Source organism: Vipera berus, assembly GCF_964194415.1.
Source record: "Vipera berus genome assembly, chromosome: 2".
NCBI lineage: Eukaryota > Metazoa > Chordata > Lepidosauria > Squamata > Viperidae > Vipera > Vipera berus.
The window spans coordinates 241,049,193-241,065,736 of NC_138203.1; the positions used below are offsets into that span (position 1 = coordinate 241,049,193).

At 39.8% G+C, this 16,544-nt stretch overlaps 1 protein-coding gene across 1 annotated transcript in view; it reads left to right on the forward strand.

The window, feature by feature from the left end:
• The window catches only part of PLXND1 (plexin D1), a gene marked incomplete at its 5' end in the record, with an annotated part of 188,054 nt that overhangs the window by 66,924 nt on the left and 104,586 nt on the right, over positions 1-16,544 (forward strand). Inside the window, 2 exons of the mRNA XM_081319699.1 lie at positions 1,228-1,330; positions 15,399-15,503. Coding sequence (XP_081175825.1) covers positions 1,228-1,330; positions 15,399-15,503 — 208 coding nt within the window. The remainder of the gene's footprint in view (positions 1-1,227; positions 1,331-15,398; positions 15,504-16,544) is intronic.

The window sequence follows — 16,544 nt, forward strand, 5'->3', positions numbered from 1 at the left end:
ATATTGCGCTTGGCTTACTTTTAATTCCATCAGTTATTAATAGTAGTATGACAGAAGCTAGTTTCACATGATTTTTCTTGCTATCTTTTTAAAGCAATTTATTTCGGGTTGTTAGGAGTTATAGATAGTAGCAAATGCAATCTAAGGTGCATTGAAAGACAATCGCTTCAGTATAATTTTAAAAATTCTGAGTCAAGAACGAGCAAATATTTTCACAAAATGGCCTGCCAATCCCAAGGTAGGATGCCAATTATGTTAATACATTGTGTTAAACCAAGTTTAACTATAACTTATTGAATTAACCAAAAACATTCTCATTCCTAAACTGAACTAGCTGTTTACAGTAGTAAGCAAAAATGAGGAAAAAAGTAACAACGGAGCAGCAACAGGGCTGCATAATAAATAGATTACATCTATTCTAAAAGAATAATTTATTTGCATGGGCTAATACTGAAATTACTGAAATAATATTCTTCAGAATTAAAAATTAGATGAGTATAACTGCAAACATGCTATTTTTCACATGTGATCTTTTTTGCTGCATTTAAGTTGATCATAAATATCTGAAAAGTGCAATTCACAATTCAGAAATCCCTCTCTACAATAATTTCATATTGAATATGTACTATTATGGACTACATAATTTATGATTTCTCTTCCTGCTTAAAATAAAACCACCACCACAACCAACAACAACAATATATATGTGATAACAATAGAAGGGGACAACAGAAAATGAGGTGACTGGATGGAGTCACTGAAGCAGTAGGCATGAGCCTAAATGGACTCCAGAAGATGGTAGAGGACAGGAAGGCCTGGAGCACAGGTTTGCAACCCGCGGCTCCGGAGCCGCATGCGGCTCTTTCAGCCATCTCCTGCGGCTCCCAGTCCTCTGCCATGTGCAGTCCAAAAAAAAAAAAAACGGGACTAAAAAAGTTCAACCAATCAATTCAAATATGCAGGGTAGGTGCATATCTTGCCTTGGCTCCACTCTTCAGTCAAACCCTGTTCTGCGCATGCACGCATGTATGCGCATGTGCACACATTTTTTTGCGGCTCCCAGTTTTTCCTTTTGTGAGGGAACCGGTTCCGAGTGGCTCTTTCACTGTTTCAGGTTGCTGACCCCTGGCCTAGAGGAACGTTGTCCATGGGGTCATGATAGGTCAGAAACAACTTCGCAAATAACAACAAATACTTAGTAAATGTAGTTTCTTTTATATATTTCAGGTGTATCAGTTGCCTCTCAGCTAAATGGAAATGTTATTGGTGTCCTAGAAGAAGCTCCTGTGTATCCAATGTGACTGAATGTGAGAATTCAGTACAGATTACTGTAAGGCACATAACAGTATAGTTTATTTTTTTAAAAGAAATCTTGGTTTGTTTCTCTCGGGTTGGGGGAAAGTCATTGCTGCCAACAACAGCTTTTTAAGAAATATTATAAAAATATTCAGAAAATGTTGCATATCATCGAGGGGGGAGGGAGAGTTTTGGAGGACTGGATCTGGATGCATTTCATAGCATGCTTTCAAACCTCTGAGATTTCCAGTGCACTACATCTTATTCTGTTTATAGATTGCCCAATTCCATTACAACTGTGCAGCATAAAACATACAAAATTTAAAGTAAAACAATCTACACAAAAATAATATCTGGAGAAAAACAACTACTGTGTCACAAATCAAATAACCCACAAGAAGCCCATTTCCTATTCTAACCAGGTTTTAAAGGCATATCTAAATCTCGGGGCGGGGGCAGGGGAGAGAGTAGAAGAGGTAAGACTGCCAAGAACAGGTGAATCCCACATATTGGGGAGGGGGGTCTCTGCCTAGATCTCTGCTGAACCCAAATACTGAAAAAGGAGAAGAATCAGAATACCGTATATACTTGAGTATAAGCCGACTCGAGTATAAGCCGAGACCCCCAATTTCACCCCAAAAAACTGAAAAAAGTTATTGACTCGAGTATAAGCCGATCCGCCGTTCTGCAAGCCTCCGCCGCCGGCGGAGGCTGGATCCGCGCTCTGCAAGCCTCTGCCGCCAGCAGAGGCTCGATCCGCCATTTTGCAAGCCTGAATACACAGGAATACCCTGTGTGGCCGCGGCTCTCGGGGAAGCCCTGGTTGTCCGCTTCCTCGCTCCACGCTGCCATTCGGGGCCCGCGCGTTCCCCGGGCAAATCGCGGCGCCCAGCAGGCGAGGAAACACGCCCGCTCCAGTCGCCCCCCCTTCCCTCAGGAGACGCGAAGCAAGTGACCGCCCGGAGCTTACCGAGGACTTGCGCGCGGCCGAGGCTTCGGTGCTTCCAGGATCGCGCGCACTTCTCCCAAGCCGCCGCCGTCCGGAGACCTGCCGAAGTTTGGGGAGGTTTGGGGAGGTGCGCGCGCACCTCCCCAAACGTCGGCAGGTCTCCGGACCTCCGCGCCCTGCCTGCCTGCTTCTTTCCGCAGCGGAAAGAAGCAGGCAGGCAGGGCGCGGAGGTCCGGAGACCTGCCGACGTTTGGGGAGGTTTGGGCTGCGGAAAGAAGCAGGCAGGCAGGGCGCGGAGGTCCGGAGACCTGCCGACGTTTGGGGAGGTTTGGGGAGGTGCGCGCGCACCTCCCCAAACCTCCCCAAACTTCGGCAGGTCTCCGGACGGCGGTGGCTTGGGAGAGGTGCGCGCGATCCCAGAAGCACCAAAGCCTCGGCCGCGCACAAGTCCTCGGTAAGTTTTTTTGTTGACTGGAGTATAAGCCGAAGTGGAATTTTTCAGCCCAAAAAGTGGGCTGAAAAATTCGGCTTATACTCAAGTATATACGGTATTTCTTATAGTAGCTGTCTAAAGGGCCATCTCCCCAGAGTGGGAAATGAAGCATTTTAAAGAGTACAGCTATCTGTAGACTGATAAGAGCTGAGAAATAATCCTATTTTGCTATCTTTATCACTACAAATGTGATTCCTAGTATGGGCTTTTATTCATATGTGATTGGGTTCACTCTAAACCTTCTAATGGTACTCTACGCATCTCTTATGCTGTTTCATCTTTCACAATTTCTTGGAAAACCAGGATGCATCTTGGAATTGGTTCACAGTGAGAAGCTACATAGGAGCAATCCAAACCAAAACATGCCCGTTCCAAGCAGTGACCAAGGCCTCTCTCAAACCACCAATCAGATCCTTAGGGGGAAAAAACCCAGTTTTCTCTGTAATATTAGTTAGATAGTGGCAAACCAATCTAATGTGTCCTCCATACCTCTTTATGGTAGGAAGAAGTTAGTCAAAAGATGATATGTCAATGGAGATTCACCAGTCATCCTTTGGGGTTGTCCCAAAGGTGCTTTTTCAGGAGGCAACCGGACTTTCTTATTTTTCTCTGAAGATGTTTTCGCTTCTCATCCAAGAAGCTTCTTCAGCTCTGACTGGATGGTTCCATTCCCCACCATCCAGTCAAAGCTGAAGAAGCTTCTGGGATGAGAAGCAAAAACATCTTCAGAGAAAAACAAGAAAGTCCAGTTGCCTCCTGAAAAAGCACCTTTGGGTCGAAAGGCAATCGGAATGTGATCTGACCATGGCAAAGGACTGATGGTAATATCCTCCACTCCCACACCATATTGCAGCTGCCTCAAGACAAAAAAAAAACAAACAAATCTCCATGTCCCTCCATCCATATGTGTGAGTCTCTTGATTACTTGGGTCAGGTCCATATTTGCCATAAGTTGTCATAAGCCTTGGAGATTCTACCACCTGAGCTGTTCTGTACCAGCCTGCTACCGGCCCTGCAGAAAAGGCAGGGACAACCCCTTTTACAAGAAGGCAAGAGGCTGGAATTACGCCTGCCAAATTTATTGCTACAAAAACAAATAGAACAAGACACAAACCAAGAAACAGGAGCTTTTCAAGCGGTTGCCTTCAGCAAACCAGCCCTCCCACGCATTCCCCCTTAAATACAGTTCAGGGCGTGGCTTCTCTCTGCCTCCTTCCGAGGAGCCCCATTGCCTTCCTCTGTTTACTCCTGATTGACTGCCTCCTGCATCGGGCGTCCTTGAACAGGGCCAGCTGTGGGTCATCTTCATCCACGCTGTCAGGCTCACACAGCTGGGTCTGCGTCATGACCAGATGAGAGGGGCCTGGCTGGGGGCTCTCAGCAAGCTGTCCAACCCCCTCAGCAAGCTCTTCAACACCCTCCTCCTCCTCCTCTGAGTCGTCCGACCCAACTGCCGAACCCACAGGCTGACCCTGAATCACAACATGAGCCAGCTTTACCTGAGCAAAGTCACTGATGAAACAAACACCTTTCGTGGTGCTACTTACTCTTGGGACTTGCTGTGCCAGTCTGCTTCTTCATCTGTTTCTGTTTCTTGATTTGAACATGCCTAAAACTGCTCCTTATTGAAGCAGGCTGCCATCACTATTGCCACACAAGCAACTCTCTTTCAAAGCAGGCTTACATCTTATATGTCTATTTGTGGTAGTCTATTAATTCTGTTTCTGCTATCTGTTGGTTACTTTAATTGACAGAATAATGTAAGAGATGCTGGATCTAGAATGATCAGGCCGCTTTCTTCTCCCGTCCCTAATGTTTAGAGATGGGGAAGAAATTTTTTTTCTGAAGTAGACGTGATAAATTTTTTTTTACTTTTAAACTGGAACTATTCACTACACCATCTGTATACAGGTAGTCCTTGATTTACAACAGTTCATTTAGTGACTGTTCGAAGTAACAAGGGCACTGAAAAAGTGACTTATGACTGTTTTTTGCATTTCCATCTGTTGCAGCATCTCCATGGTCCCATGATCAGAATTCAGACGCTGGGCAACTGACTCATATTTATGATGGTTTGCAGTGTTCCCGGGGTCATGTGATCATTTTTTGCGACCTTTTGACAGGCAAAGTCAATGGGGAAGCCAGATTCACTTAACAACTGTGTTACTAACTTAACAACTGTAGTGATTCACTTAACAACTGTGGCAAGAAAGGTTGTAATATGGGGCAAAACTCACTTAACAACTGTCTTGCATAGTAACATAAATTTTGGGCCCAATTGCAGTCGTATGTCAAGCACTCCCTGTGACTACTTTTATTGGTGTGATCTCTGTGGCTCTAGTCCATTCCATTTCCTTTGGGACTTCGCCATCTTCATCTTATTCTCTTTCTCATGTTACATATGTTGTTTGTCAGCCAGTACCATTTACTGAAGCTTTGATATTGAGCAAATCTAAGAATATAACTTGTACTATAGGCCTGGCAATATTTACTCCACGCAACTGTTTGTTCTTGGTGGTGGTGCTTAGGTCTCGTCCCTTAGGCCCAGAAGATTCTGTGGTTTCTCTCTGGTGTTCCTTGTTCTTCACTTTAAGCTTGCTTCCATTGGACATATCTCCGATACCTAGTTCTTTTCCCCATGTATTGCAAAACTTGTTTACAGACTCTAACACTACTTGACCAAAACTGTGCTCCAAAGAATTCTAGAACAATACTTCAGTCATTTAAAAAAAAAAAAAAAAACCTGTTCTGTACCAGCCTGCTACCGGCCCTGCAGCAAAAGCAGGGACGACCCCTTTACAAACGGCAAGAGGCTGGAATAAAGCCTGCCAAATTTATTCACATAAAACAAGAGCAAGACAAGACACCAACCATAAAACACGAGCTAAGACGCAGGAACAATCCAAGCGGTTGCCTTCAGCAAACCAGCCCTCCCACACATTCCCCTTAAATACAGTTCAAGGCGTGGCCTCTCTGTGCCTCCTTCCGAGGTGCCCCATTGCCTCCCTCTGTTTACTCCTGACTGACTGCCTCCTGCGTCGGGCGTCCTTGAACAGGGCCAGCTGTGGGTCATCTTCATCCACGCTGTCAGGCTCACACAGCTGGGTCTGCGTCGTGACCAGATGAGAGGGGCCTTGCTGGGGGCTATCATCAGCAAGATCTTCAACCCCCTCAGCAAGGTCTTCAACACCCCCCTCCTCCTCTGAGTCGTCCGACCCAACTGCCGAACTCACAGGCTGACCCTGAATCACAACAAAACCTATAAGCACATCTCTTTTGGAAGCTCTCCCTTTTCTGTATCTATAGCTGTATGCAAAGCAGCTACTGCGAACAGCTAAAATTCCTCAGCCTCATAGGCAAACCATCAAAACTCCTCTGTCTTCTGATTTATTCCTGTGGCAGACTGCAAAAAGTTGTTGGAACACTCTGGCACTCATTGCTGCTTCTATCTATCTGATAAAAAATTCCAGAAAGTTTGATTAGTGAGATGGTCTCTTCCTTTCCTCTCTACTCTAATCAGATGATACAAAACCATTTGTTTATATCTTCTTTCATTTGCATACAAATCTGGGTAAGGTCCAATTTACCAGCTGAGGGGTTTTTAGTAGGAATCCTGTTACCAAGGTAAACAAAGGAGTCAGGACAAATCTGATCGCTTATTGCATCATGACGGGATCCAGTGGCATCAAGTCTGATTTGTTCCAAATTATATGAAAAGAAACCCAGATAGAATGCCAAATTTATATATTATTGAAATGAGATTGGGAATTGGTTTTTGGATTCTGAATTCAGGGAAACCCATAATTACTCTTTCACTTCAGAAACTTCCAACATTTTTTTTTGTCAAGAGATTTATGTTTAATGTCTATAACTTGTTCCTATTCTTATGGTGGAGAATTGGTGACTTTACTGCAGCTCTCCTGCGGTCCCTGGCAGCTTGACATTTAGAGCTTCTATTGCTGAAAACTGAATGGCTTGAGACAGTGATTTTAGTATATCGAATAGATTAGTTCTGTATCGTCTATACCAGGGGTAGGCAACCTTGGCTCTTTTATGACTCGTGGACTTCAACTCCCAGAATTCCTGAGCCAGCATGGCTTAGCTTGGAAACCTCTCCCTTTCCTCTCAGCATGGCTGGCTCAGGAATTCTGGGAGTTGAAGTCCACAAGTCATAAAAGAGCCAAAGTTGCCTACCCCTGGTCTATACCTTCTTATCAGAGATAAGGTTCTCCTTCAACCAGACATCTTTTCTCTCAAAGCTGACATTTTTCAATAAAAATCCAGACATGGTTAACTGAATTCTACTGTGAATTCAAAACCAGTATTTATTTATGTTTTTCATACAATCTGCAACCTCTGACCATAAATTTGCTTATGCTGAATAAAGCAAATAGTTGCTTTTATAACTCTGTTTTTAAAGGAGCTTCTTTGTGGATAAGCTGTGTTCTCCTTGAAAACATTATTCACTAAGCATATTATGCTTTCTGCTTTAGAATCTCAGGTTAACTTTCTATAGAAAGTATATACTTTCTTGCAATAGCTCCTTGGCTCTGAGTTCATCTTAGGATGCTTACGCTGTCTTCCCTCATGAAGCAATGTGATAGCAAAGAGTGAGGTCGTAGCGCTGCATTGTTTAGTGATGGCAATCCCAGCACTGCCCATTGCTGTCATTTAGAGAGGATCATGGGTTGTTAAATAATTTAAATTTTTATAATTTAAATAATCTGTCTCTTTGGGACCCCCTACATCTCTAGAGTATCACAAGTTCCTTTCTGAGCTCTGTCTTTCTTGGCTTTAGCTACTCTCACTGTCTGTTTCCACTGTCTCTTCTAACATAAAATTTGCTTTCTTCTGTTTCTTGATGTTTGGCTTTTCAATTGATCGTCAATAATGTCTTTGATTTTCTTGCTGTCCTGAAAGTCCCAGCCTTTAAAACAATTCCCAGTGTTTTTGAAATTGTCATCATATGCTCAAGATCACATCAGAGAAACTGGTTTGCTTTGTTCTTCCACTTTAGCTTGACTTGGCTTGGAACTTACACATGAGCAGATTGTAATGTGTTCCACAGTAGGACACTCACTGAGCACAACTTTGACACTCTAATTGATCTTTCCACTTCCTTGTACCAATAATACAATCAACTTTGACTTCTGTGTATTTCATTTGATGATATCTTTTGTTGTTTGAAGACTTGTGTTAGCACTGAGGAAATCACTGCTTGGCAGAAGCTTTCCCCCATTTAATTTCTGTTTCCTAGGCCAAATACTTCAACTACATTTTCTTCCTTCCTTCTTTCCTTACTTTGGCATTCCAGTTTTCAACCACAAACATCATATTTTTGCTTGCATGTTCTATCAATTTGAGATTGATCTTAATAATAAAAGGTATCAATCTCTTCTTCATGTCAGTTGTTTGAGCATAACATGAATAATTCTCATTATAAAGGACTGTCTGCAAATCCAGTTGATATTGTTTGGTTATTGACTGCACTGTACTTAGGTAATGTCTTTGCTGTGTCCTTCTTCGTGACTTTGAAAGTAATATAGTTCCTTTTTTGCTTTTGGCATCCTCAGTAATAAATAGTATGAACTTCTGATTAAAAGTGTCTAATTTCAGATCATTTCAATTCACTGATGCCTAAATTGTCAGTATGTAGTCTATTCATTTCATCTTTCACTGAAGAGCTTTCTCGTGTTCGTATTTTTTTATGTTCTTTGTTCCCATTCTAATTCTGTCTTCACAACTTGGGGTCAAAACATCCTAGCATCCGCTATATATGGCTGTTAACACCAACTTGATAGCACATAATAAATCAGTGGCAACATCAACCATTAGACTTCCCAAAGGCTTTAATCTAGCTATGTCATAAATACCATTAATACTCTGATTAAGAATAAATAGGCAACTTTGCTGTAAAAAGAAGCATTAAAAGCTAATTTTAGGGTGCTTTTAGGAAATGCACATCTCATCAAAGTAGAAATTACATCAAATTATATCAAAGGTGTATATACTATCTATTTTAAATATTAGTGTCAATTAAAAGTAAAGGTGAAATCCCTGATTCGTCTGAAAACTATAATTTATGCATTTTTAGTAGATCTAATTAGGCATTGTTTCTTGGTGTTCTGCAGTATTGGAGAGTCATACCGTAAATATGAAGCTTGTTTTGATCAGTTGTTTGTCTATGGCACAAGCCTATCCAGCTTATTGCTTTGTATGCATCATGTTGTTTCTCCTCATTTCAATGTCCCGAGTGTATTTTTTAAAAACCTGTCTAGTTGCAATAATTAGAGTCTTTTTGGAAAGCAGCTTCACAGTCTTAGATCATAAGCACTGTTTAAATACAGAACCTTAATAATAGATTTCTAAAGGATTAAACACCAAATGTGCAAAGGCATTTTCCATTTTCCACAGCCATACCCACTGTGGAGCTGAATATACCAGCTTCATCCATTTAGAACGTAGTTGCTAGAGTGATTAAAAATACGTAAGCATGGTTTGCAGCATTCAGTTGATTTCCTTGGACTGGAAACTAAAGACTGAAGCATAGAAAGGGAGCAACTGAGTTAGGATTTGGTAGGTTAACCCTTTGGAAGTGAACACTGGGCCTGTTAGCAATGATCTTCAATAACCATTTCTGCTTTACAGACTTTGTTTTAACAGGTTCTTCATTTGTTATACACCCTTTAAATGTAGAATAGGGTAGGTAAAGGTAAAGGTTCCCCCGCACATGCGTGCTAGTCATTTCTGACTCTAGGGGCCGGTGCTCATCTCAAGCCGAAGAGCCAGCGCTTGTCCGAGGACGTCTCCGTGGTCATGTGGCCGGCATGACTAGATGCCAAAGGCGCACAGAACGCTGTTACCTTCCCACCGTAGTGGTCCCTATTTTTCTACTTGCATTCTTACGTGCTTTCGAACTGCTAGGTTGGCAGAAGCTGGGACGAGTAATAGGTGCTCACTCTGTTATGCGGCACTCGGGATTCGACCCGCCAAACTGCCGACCTTCTGATCGACAAGCTCAGCGTCCTAACCCACTGAGCCACCGCGTCCCTTTTAAAATAGGGTAGAGATCCCCAACCTTTTGGGCACCAGGGACCGGTTCCGTGGAGAAAGTTTTTCCCATAGACCGGAGACTGCGTGGTTTTGTGTGCTGCCTGCATCCTACAGATGGGGCTTTGCTTGTTTGTGCAGACCAGTTGCTGGTATGCTGTGGCCCGGTACCGGTCCATAGACCAGGAATTGGGGACCTCTGAAATACGGCATGGTATTCATCCTCACTTTAGCAAGTGCTTTACAAAAAGTTGAGGAATTGCACATATTAAAGTGGCAAGTACCATTTTAAAACTAAAAGGCAGAGCCTATTTTTCATTGCTTGATGTGGAAAAAGGCCTGGTGAGGTTATATAGTTGGGTAATGCATTGTCTGGAAGAAGACAACCAAGGACCCCAAAGAGTTTTTAATTTACTTTTGACAGGATCTCAGTACAGCTAATCCTTGACTTATGACCACAATTGAGCCCAAAATATTTGTTGCTAAGTGAAACATTTGTTAAGTGAATTTTGGCCCATTTTACGACTTTACATGCCACCGTTGTTAAGTGAATCACTGCAGTTGTTAAATTAGTAACATGGTTGTTAAGTGAGTCTGGGTCCCCCATTGACTTTGCTTGCCAGAAGTTCTCAAAAGGGGATCACATGACCCCAGGACACTGTGACCATCATAAATATGACTCAGTTGCCAAGTGTCTGAATTTTGGTCACATGACTATGGGTATATTGCAGTGGTCATAATCGTGAAAAACGGTCATAAGTCACTTTTTCCAGTGCCATTGTAACTTTGAATGGTCACTAAATGAACTATTGTAAGTCTTGGACTATCTGTATTACGATTTTCAAAACTGAGATAGGACTCAATGAAAATTCAGTATAGCACTAATTCATAATAATCTGTCCTTAGAGTCTAAGCATATATTTACATAGCAACAAGTTTGATTCAAATAGGAATATTTTTTTTTGGCTTGTACGGGGAGAGTTAGTTTAGAAGAGAGAGTAATTAGTGCTGTTTTTTAGCTTGTATGGTAGGAAAAAAAAACCATTCTGGTCTTCATGACTTTGAAAGTCATTCCCTTGTTATGAGCACAGCAAAATTGTTTTCATCCTACTGAAGAGAAGCCCTTACTTGCAACTAAAGCGTCACATACATATCAAAAATGTGGAATTTAGATTGCAGCAAATGGCTTTGCTAGCCTAAGTGAAGATTTTTAAAGTATCATAATAACTGGAAGTGCATGTTTTTAAATTAAGCAGCCAATGCCCTATATTATTTGTTCTGACAGCTGTAGAATCCTATCATTTTCAGTGCTACTTAATTTTGCTACTTCTTGATGTAGGAGAGCAACCATTAATTTGCAGGAAAGACTAATAGCATTTTAAATGAATCGGGAACTGAGCCATTCAGAGAAGTTTTAAAAAGCAGGGCTTCATTTTTTTTCCCAATGATGTTTTGTGTAATGGTTTTTTTTTGTGGTTTGATGTCTTATCTATTTTTCAGCTATAGCATTTGGCATTTCCTGTTGTAAGTAAAGATCTATAATGTCACTGGGAAAAGGAAGAATGATGATAATAGAATTAGCCAGACTGAACGTTTACAAAAAAAGGAAATTTTTGGAACATTCAATTTTTTTTCCTGTGTCACTCCCCTCCCCAAATGAAAGACACACTAAATATTCACAAGGCAGGGTATTGTAGATAGCTAAATTGTTCTATGTTTCTTTTTCTAGCAATTGAAGTGGTTGCTTTTACATCAAGTATGCAGCCATACACTTCTCTTTTGGATGTGCTTTTGTTCAAACTGAGGAGGCTTATGGGTCAGAATGTTACCATGTCTCTCGGTTAATTTACTTCTTTACTTGCAGTCTCTGAAAACCTAAAATACCGTATTTTCTGGCTTATAAGACGACTTTTTAACCCATGAAAATCTTCTTAAAAGTCAGGGGTCGTCTTATACGTCGGGTGCTGAAAATTTAGGGACAGGGCTGGCTGGAAAACCTGGAGTGGATCTCCCATTTGGTCTGTGCAGGGAAAGCGGGACCAATTGGAAAAGAAGCTGCAGTCTGTGATTTTTTACAGGCTGGGGTCTGGGCGTCTTTCCTTCTAAAGTTGAAGAGCAGCTGCAGTCTATCCCAACTTGAAAGGCAGGTGGGGAATGCAGCAGTCAGAGCAGCTGCTTAGCTCTAAGGACACATTTGACTCAGGAACTGGGTGGGCTGGCTGGAAAACCTGGAGCGGATCTCCCATTTGGTCTGCGCAGGGAAAGCTTTAGAGTGAATTAGGAAAAGTTTAATCCACTTGCACTGTTTTATGTTTACATGTTTCATGACAAACAGCCTTATGTTTATAAGTGACAGTTTTCCTACTAAGTACCTGCATGTCATAAGCATTTGAATTAAAATTACCATATTAAAATCAAATCTGATGTTTTTTAATGTTTATTTGGTGTGCGTTGGAAGAGGGGTAGTCTTATACGGCGAGTATAGCCCAAACCCTATAATTTAACAGGAAATGTAGGGGGTCGTCTTATATGCCCAGTCGTCTTATACGCCGGAAAATACGGTAAGTTTTTTCTCCTGAAGGAACCATTTTATTGAGAAGACAGGAAGAATCAAACAAGAGGCATTTTCTTCCTGCAAACGATTCTGTTTGCAGCATTTAAGATGGAGAACACTGCTTACTTACCCCTTTAAGTTTTAGTTTTCCATTTATCTCAGTCTTAAATAAATCACAAACTATTTAATGACAGCAGTAAGAAGATTCTTGTCCATCATTGAAAACTGTTTTCTCAATTAATGTAATCCATACATATTGGGTTGTAGTTGTTTTAATAGAATATTTTGGTGAAAAATATAGCAAAGTCAGGTTGTTTCTCTCTCCCTTTTCTTTTAGATGACCCAAATGATGAAGTGCCTCTTTATCGTAAACCCTATGTCTGATCCATTTTCTTATACTGTATATAAATTATATATTTGGGGAAGAATGGCGAGAGGGATTTTTATATAGTGGAATTACCTTTCATTTTCTGCCTGAAAGTTTAAATCTTTGTTTGAATGATGTTTCACAGAAATAAGAGAAATAACACAGTGTCCCCGTATTGGGTATATGGGTGGCATATACATTTGATAAAATAAATAAAATTAAAAATGTTATTTATACCACTCCACTGACTTAGGAATGATATACCTCTTACGGAGCAGAGGGAGAAATCAGATTTGGAATCAAGAGTATTCAAGTCTGTGCTGTCACCACCACCACCACCAAGTGGAAAATTTACCAGAACATAGAGACTCAAGTGATATCTGAGAAAGGAGTGACTTTTTTCAGCTATGGCTGGTTCATTATCTATGCTGTTCCTAAATAGGATTAACTTGGCTATGTGATCTTTATACTTGGAACATCTGTGTTAGATTATTGCAGTGTATTCTAATTGATGGGTTACTGCAGAACGTTGTATTGTGTTATGGCATAGAAAAGGGCAATTAGAGCATATAATACCTGTTTTGAAGGTACCTTTAAGGGCATACAAAGCCCGTATTAAGTTTTAGTAATGGGATATCTGACAGAGAATGTGCTTTTCCTCTCTGTCACCTAACAACTTGTGGGGTACCCCACTAGAGGGTGCCACAATAATTTGCTGTGCAACCACGTAAGAGAAGATATTCTTGATACAAGCATCCCCTCTCCCTTGAAGCTTTGTCATTGGTTTAAGATAAACTGGTTTGCTCCAGATTTTAAAGAAATAGATGGTCTTGTGCCTTTTATCCCATTTCTTATGATCTCCTGTATTATATGTTTACTCATTTCCATATCAAGTTTTTAAGAGGGATTTTATTGAATTGTTTATTGTTAAATTTGAAATGTGTTATAAAATATTTTTGGAATGCTTCTTGCATTAGCATTGTTTTCTAACTGAAATTATATAGAAAATAATAAGTAAATATCTAATGGTTTTGAATTTAGTAGTGATTTGAGGGGTTTTTGCAAGCGTTGTGTGCTCATGTATGTCTGTGTGTATTTATATTTCCAAGAGAAGCTCATCCTCTATATTTGTTTCATTTATGTATTTCTTAATATATAACTTTAAATTGCATTTCTTTTCTCAAGACATACTAAAAATACTAAAAGCAATTAAATCAGTATCAACTTATTTAAAAAAAATAGCTACCAAACAGAACAAAGCCACAGTAACAAGTAAGAACAAAATCATCTTGTATAAAAATTACAAAGAACCTTGGGAACAGAATAATAAAATCTGAAATTTAACTCTTTTTATCACTGAAAACCAACCAAAAGGGAAAAAAAATCAGGCACTCTCAAAAATGCTTCCCAAAGGAGGAAATTCCATAATTTGAGCGTCTTTATATAAGATGGCACCAAACCCTACATTCTTCCTAATGGATATTTGAATAGCATCTCTATAGCTGATAAAGACTGATTCCGTTTTAGGGCTTTGCTATAGGCATAATAACATATACCTCAAAATAGTAGGAATCCTTTGAATTACATCTGAAAAATTGTGGCCAGAGGCCACCCTAAACCTGATTTTAGAAAACAAAGTCAGTCACTTGAATTGGACATGGCAGCAAATGAGTAGCTAGTGCTTTGGATGCAGAAACTGGTATTGTGTCACCTTAGCATATCACACCTTCCAATGTCTAATCTAAGCTGTTCTCCAGTTCAAATATCTGAAGCATTCCTGAAGAGGAAGACTAGTAGAGTGTCCTCCAGTAATCTACTCTAGATACAAGCAATCACAATGTATTCTGACAATATTATAATTGGCATGTCAATCTTGCTTCTGTGGAGTATGATGATGGACCTCTAAAAACAGCTTCACCTGAGTTGGTTTCCAATTCAAGGAGGATTTCAGTGTGAAACTGGGGGAAAAACTTTGCTTATTGCTGTGAAGACTCTTGCAGGAACTTTCTGATTCTATGCAAAACACATCGTTTCTTTGTTAGCATCATTTGATTCTTTTCTTCTGATGAAACAGTGGGGTATAGTAGCTATTTCTTATTGACAGCTGAGGAGAGCATATGGTTTTCCATTTAATTTGTGAACAAATTAATTTCACTGTGAAAAATCCCAGATTGATAACAGAGTTGCCTGAAGTCAGAAAGCTTAGTGTTCATCTATGGGACATAATGAAGAAAAAAGAAATAGCACAAGCCAATCACGTTTCACACCTTAGAGAGAATGTTGGTGAAGTTTCTTTTGCTTTCACACTATTATGTGCTTAGTCTGTGCAAGCAGAGGTGTTTCGTACCAAACATTCATTTGACATCTGTCCATTAAGTTCACAATTTATTTTATTTCCCATACAAATCAGAGGACTTTTAAACTTGAAAATTCAGATAACATTAATATAATAAAGGCAATGATTTTGTATGATTGATTATAGTGGAATTTATTTTATAGTAAATTAAACTGTTTCTATTATATAGAAAATGTCAACGTGGGAGTATTCTAAGCTAACAACCTAAAGAATAACTTTATGGAATTATGACAACACCCATTTTTGTAGCTTGGTTCTGCTATCTCAGTGTTAAAAAGATTGATTTTTTTCAACCCTGACCTTCAATTCTTTCACTTGTTTCCTGAAATACAGAACAGTACTGATTGTCCACAGATTGTGCCTGTTTCTATTGCACCAGTACCCACAGGGACTTCTCAGGACATTACAGTCACTTTGAGAAATGCTGCTTTTATAAAGGTAATAACATAAATAGGCTTTTTTTAAAAAGAAAGAGCAAGTAGATCCTATGTTTGCACCTGAAGTCAGATAATTGAGATTATTAAATTAAGTATTTTCCCTTAGCGATAATGACATGAATAGTCACTCTGAGGACCTTAACAGAAGACAGAAGGTGACTGAAGGGGCTAAGTGGGAAAGAAAGAATATGTTCCATAAAAAGAATTTACTTGAAATTTGTTATATGTAATTCAATGATATTCATGATATTCATACTATACATGGACTCATAATATTGCAAAAGGTTCATTTGGGGGAGATAATGTACTTCTAAACTTGAAGAATCTTTTCTCCTGATATACTACTAAGTGAAGTTTGCAGGCATACAATTCTCACAAGAAAAGTTCACCGTACCAATTTTTGGATATCCTCATGACTGAAAAAGAGAAATGGAGTTTGTTAAAAGCAGAAGGTAGTAAAATCTATCCTAGAAATCGAACCAAGATCCAAAAGTTAAATGTTATCATCCTATCTCTTTCAATTAATGAAGAATAAGATTTCCCTTTTTGCCTACCTAAATACTGTCTACATTGGGGCAATTTTTGATTGTGATCACATCAAAATAAAGTTTCCAATAATCAGATTATATATTCTCCCTTTCCTCGTTATGTCTTCAAATACTCATGTACTGCTCCCATTCTTTGCAGTGATTGCTAAGTAGGAGTAAAAAATACAGTGTTATTAATACACTTTTTAAAAGGTCATTTGGTTATCAGTAGGTAGGGAAAGAGGTGTGATATATACTGGTATGTTAGATTCAGTAAAAACAGAAGGAAGTTACAAATATCTAACTACTGGATTTAAAGCTGAAAATTTAAGACATGATAGTGAACTTTCAACAATTAAAATGCATGTTATGTCTTGCTTTCCTAGAAAACTACAGACATACAGTAAATTGGATTCCTGGTTTGTGTGTCTATTTTACTGGCACCACCTATTAATCCCATAAGCAGGAATATTTTGTAATTATGAGAATTTTTAACCAGGATATTATCATTTATT